This window comes from Aythya marila, assembly GCF_965140915.1.
Source record: "Aythya marila genome assembly, chromosome: 14".
Taxonomy (NCBI): Eukaryota; Metazoa; Chordata; class Aves; order Anseriformes; family Anatidae; genus Aythya; species Aythya marila.
The window spans coordinates 8062272-8067663 of NC_139055.1; the positions used below are offsets into that span (position 1 = coordinate 8062272).

General features: G+C 52.0%; 1 protein-coding gene across 1 annotated transcript; it reads right to left on the minus strand.

The window, feature by feature from the left end:
* Nucleotides 1-736: 736 nt before the first annotated feature.
* Nucleotides 737-4542, minus strand: LOC309883369 (protocadherin beta-15-like). The gene has a single exon (XM_082771360.1). The coding sequence runs from the start codon at nucleotides 4305-4307 to the stop codon at nucleotides 1866-1868; it is 2442 nt and encodes an 813-aa protein (XP_082627486.1). The 5' UTR covers nucleotides 4308-4542; the 3' UTR covers nucleotides 737-1865.
* Nucleotides 4543-5392: the final 850 nt, after the last annotated feature.

Consider the following 5392-nt stretch of genomic DNA (forward strand, 5'->3'; position numbering starts at 1 on the left):
CCAAAAAGATTACAGCAGATGGTTTCCCTTCATCGACGGGATGGGAAATCAAATTTGTTAAACAGAACCTACCCCTCAGGATGCCATCTTGGCTATGACCAATAACTACTTTTTCCCTCAGAGGCGATTCAATAACTCCCAGGATTATCTCCATAATTTTACCCTGCGCTGCCATGAGACTAACAGGCCTGGAGTTTCCAGAGTCTTCTTTCTTGCCCTTCTTGAAAACTGGTACAACATTTGCCAGCTTCCGCTCAACTGGGACCTCTCCAGATTCCCAAGAACATTGAAAAATAATTGAGAGAAGTCCCACAATGATGTCAGTCAGCTCTCTGAGTACCATGAGATGAATCCCATCCAAATCCATGGACCTGTATGGATCAAAGTGAAGTAGCAAATCCCATACACATTAAACAATGCAATCTGTATTGATCCATGGGGTACACCAAGAGTTCCTGGAATTCAACAGGACTTTATGCCATTGATCACCACTCTTCTGGGCTCAGCTGATCAGCCACATATGCTCAGTTCTCACAAGACCCACAAGAGGCCTTCTACCAAATCCTTGATACCCACCCTTTTCCTTCAGGCACAAGCAGTCACGTCTCCAGGTTGAGGACACATTCCCACAGAACAATACCTCAATAAAGGAAACAATTAAGAATAGATATAATAAATAAAAAAGGACCCAGACAGACAGTGACCCAGGACAACAACATCATTTTTATTGCCAGAATGGCACTTGGTCATTCATTCCATTTCACTTTTACAGACAAGGGTATACCAGCTTAAAAATGGTACAGTGTATAATGCAGCACAACAGAACATGAGGGTGTTTATGTATCCAGTCCCAGAACACCTTCTTTCTAAAAACCCATCGTTATACGTTGAATGTCCATCCTTCTTAAGGGGAATTCGAAAGTCAATGTTTAAATACACAGCCAAAGGAGAAAGGGAAAAAAAGGAAGATGTAAGCATTCTAACAAAAACCTGGAAGAGCAGACCATGATAGCACTTCCCTTTCATTGAGGAACCCCTTCAAGCAACAATGAAAACAATGACACAAAAAAGGAGACTCCTTTTTAAAGCCTATCTTCTGCCTTATAGACACAGATCCTCTGAGGCAATGTATCAAGATGCCTTGCCATCCACCCAAACACAATGATCAAGGTCAAAGATATGTATAAGTTGTGTTTGCTGGAATCGTTAGTCGTGCTATAGTTTTGAGTCACTCCCAAGTACATGGACAACTGCAAAGTCTGGCTTTGCATGTATTTGCTGTGCCCTGGAGAAGATGAGATGCCAGAACCCAGTAAAATACATGGTTCATGCCAACTGAGGTGGAAGACCACACAGTGCAAAAACACATGTTGCTGACATGCCTCACACAGAGACATCCAGGACTCAGCAAAGAAAGAGAGAAGCACTTGCACTGCAGTGATACACAGGGCTAACATCTTTCTTCCCTGCAGAAAAGGGAGGCGGGTTATACTGCACTGTCTACTGCCCAGCCTCAACATTGTGTTTCAGCCCAGAAAAAGACAGGGTGAGTTTCAACGTTTTACCTAATGACAAGCATATAGCCAGAGAGCCAGGATCAAATCTTGCTCGTGAAGCACCAGTACCAGACCTGGAATATATCATTGCCTGAGAACAAAGGCCTTAGTTCTCTTATATATATATATATAATTTCTAATATTTTTTTGGGGGGGAGAGGAAAAACACACATCTGACTTAGTGTTAGAGGGTCATTTGTGAAGCCAATTACAAATGCAGATTTAATCTCTAGGAAACAAGACTGAATATCTTTAGCCAGATCCCTTCCAGCTCCAAGGCATGAAGCTTTCCACTACATGGACTCAGACCTAGTTAAAGGGAAAGCCATTAAAGTGTCCAACAGATGGTGTACCAGAGATGTCCAGGGCTGCATCCCCCATGGAGTTCGGGACGGGAGGGAAATCCTCTGTGTCAGCAACACCCCTGCCTGTGCCAGAGTGCTGTGGTGGCACGCTGGGGAGGATGGGCTTCAGGAACTTGAACTCGCTGTTGCCCGACCCCGTGGTGAGGTTGATCTCGTAGCAATAGGCGTGGGGAAGGGTCCCAGCAGCAGCCCCAGCAGCAAGACTGCTCTGCAAGTTGCCCGTGCCATACAGCACGTGCCCTCCTTTCAGATCCTTTCTCTTGCACACCTTGCAAACAACAAAGGCTGCGACTGATGTGAGGAAGAGGAGGGAGACAAAGACCAGTGAAACGATTAAATAGATTGTCAGGGAGCTGTCTTCATCCTGCACAGCCAGCTCCTGCTGTGGCAGGTGTTCCTGTGAGAGGCCGTTGAGCAGGAGTACGTTCAGTGCTGCAGTGGCCGACAGAGGTGGCCGCCCATTGTCACGCACCAGCACCTCGAGCTTCTGCTTCACTGCATCCCTCTCTGTCACTGGCCTCCTCAGACGCACCTCCCCATTTTGGCTACCCACAGCAAACAGCCCGGGGTCTGTGGCCCTCAGCAGGTGGAAGGAAAGCCACGAGTTCTGACCAGAGTCCGCATCAACGGCCACCACTTTGGTGACCAGGTCCCCCACCTCAGCTGACGCTGGCACCAGCTCACTGGATGGCGGGCTGCTGTCCTGAGCAGGGTGCAACACCAGTGGGGCATTGTCGTTCTCGTCCACCACGAGAAGGCGGACAGTGACGTTGGTGCTGAGGGGAGGGGACCCCGCATCGGTGGCACTCACCAGCACCTCAAGCTGCCTCACCTGCTCATAGTCCAGTGGACGCAGCACAAACACATGTCCGTTCTCTGAGTTCACGGAGATGCAGGAGCAGGGGTCCTGCTCAGTGGGGTGCACAGGCCTCAGGGAATAAGTCACCTTGGCATTGAGTCCTGCATCTGAGTCCGCTGCACTGACAGCCCCAACAAGCACTCCAGGGATATTGTTCTCTCGCACATACATGGTAGACAATGTCTGGTTGAAGACAGGGGCATTGTCATTGACATCGGAGATGTCCACGGTGAAGGTCTGGGTGCTGGTGAGAGGAGGAGAACCTTCGTCTGCCGCTGTGATGACCACAAGGTACTGAGCTGTCTCCTCCCGATCCAATGTGCTCACAGTCACCAGCTCATAATAATTCTTATAGGCTGGCCTCACGGAGAAGGAGAGCTGGTCTTCAAGGGCACAGCTGATCTCCCCATTCACACCAGAATCCCGGTCCCTCACAGCAAATACAGCTACCACTGTCCCAGGCTCTGTGTTCTCAGGGAGGGGGCTGCTGAAGGAACTCACCACCACCTCTGGTGCATTGTCGTTCACATCCAGCACCTCCACGACTATATTGCACATGCCTGAGAGACCCCCTCCATCAGTTGCCTGTACACTGAGCTCATATTTCTGTGTGGTCTCAAAATCCAGGGGCTTTGTGACACGAATTTCACCACTCACAGTGTCAATGGTGAATGGCAAGTGGTTCTCACTCACTGACTGGCTGAACCTATAGGTGATGTCACCATTCAGTCCCACGTCTGGATCGCTGGCTTCAACTCTGAGAACCACAGAGCCCATTGCGGCATTTTCCAAAACACGTCCAATGTAAAGCTTCTGTGTAAAGGTAGGAGCATTATCATTTACATCTAGAACTATGATGTGGATTTGGGTGGTCCCGTTCCTAATCGGAGAGCCACCGTCTGTAGCAATGAGACTGAAAAACAGCTCTGGCTGCTCCTCTCTGTCGAGAGGCTTTTCCAATACCAATTCTATATACTTGTTACCTTCAGCCGGACTCTCAGAGGAAACACTGAAGTACTCGTTCTCGGGAGCGATGGTGTAAGCCTGGATGCTGTTGCTGCCAACGTCCAGGTCCTGAGCCGTCTCCATGGGGAAACGCGAACCAGGGTCGCTGGTTTCCGGGATCTTAAAAGTGACTCGTTCCTCGGGAAAGACCGGCGAGTGGTCGTTGACGTCCTCCACGGCCACCTCGACACGAAAGAACTGCAGCGGGTTTTCCAGCAGGAGCTCGAAGGCGAGCGTGCACGTAAGCGAGCGGCCGCACATCTCCTCGCGATCGAGCCGCTCCGCCAGGACGAGGCGGCCGGTGGCGCGCTCTAAGCCAAAATGCTGCCGGCCGTCCGGGGAGGCAATGCGTGCCCGGCGAGCCGAGAGCTGCGCCGGCGTCAGCCCCGCGTCCTCCGCCACGTTGGCCACCACGGAGCCGCTCTCGCCCTCCTCGGCTACGGAGTAGCGGATGGGCTCGCAGCGAACGCGCGGCACGCACAGCAAAGCACACAGACAAAGCACTTGCCTTGCAGACGCCATGGCGGGGCGGCGGACACCCTCCGTCTGCCGCAGTCCTCCGCGGGAAGCGGCGCCCGGCAGCAGCGCGGCGGCAAGGGCGGGCGCCCTCCCTCGCGGCCTCCCTCTCTCCCTCTCGCCGAGCTCGGCTGGCGGCCCGCAGCGCGGCACTCCGGGACCGGCAGCGGCTGCTGCGGAGGACGGCGCGGACGACCGCTCGCCGCCGCCTCCCGGCTGCGCTGCGCTGCGCTGCGCTGGGCTCGGCCGCCTCCCCGCTCGCAGCCGCTCGCCGCCGCCTTGGCCACGAGCACCACCCTGCGGCCTGCGGCGGGACTGCTCCGGGACGGGACGCGCTCCTGGCCGCCGACTTACAAACGCCGTTTCACAAACGCCGGCGTGCTCACACAGCTTGCCTGCAAACTATACCGCTACAAGGACTCTCCCAACAGCAGCAGCCTTTTTGTGGTAGGAATTGCGTTCGGGTGTTCTTCCCATGTCACCTTTACAGGAAAGCGTGTCCTGCGTGGCCGTGATGTAGCGTATGACTGCAGCACAATGCAGCGTGAGCTTTTCCAAATGTTCAGTGCCATACCACCGTAGTTCCAACAACGTTTTCACCTGTTCTTCTGCCGGTGGTGACAGTCCTTCTTCAGGGGAATAGGTAACACCATGCTCCAACACAACTCATACAGGAAAAGAGAATGGGAATAAGGGGAATTAAAGCTTTCTAACACCATGGAACTAAACCCATGAATAATCATGTCAGACTGCACTCTTGTCTCATGGAGAAGCTAGAGTAAGTGGGAAGGAAAGCAATGGGACAAAACTGGGAGACCAGTTTTTAACATTTCTTTGAGAAAGACTTGTCGTTCATTTACCTTAGAATCCAGGCATCACCATGAGAATGATCTTTGTCTCCCCAATCTCACCCTTGTGTAACATCCCAGAAAAGACAGGGGGGGTCCACAGCGTTCCCAGACAAGGAGGACAAATTAATTAAGGAGCCAAAGAATTCAACGAGACAAAGTACTTAACGAGCCGATTTAAAGAGCCAAACCCTACTAATGAGGTGCTTCAGAAAAGATATTGTCCGAGATGAAACAAATTGC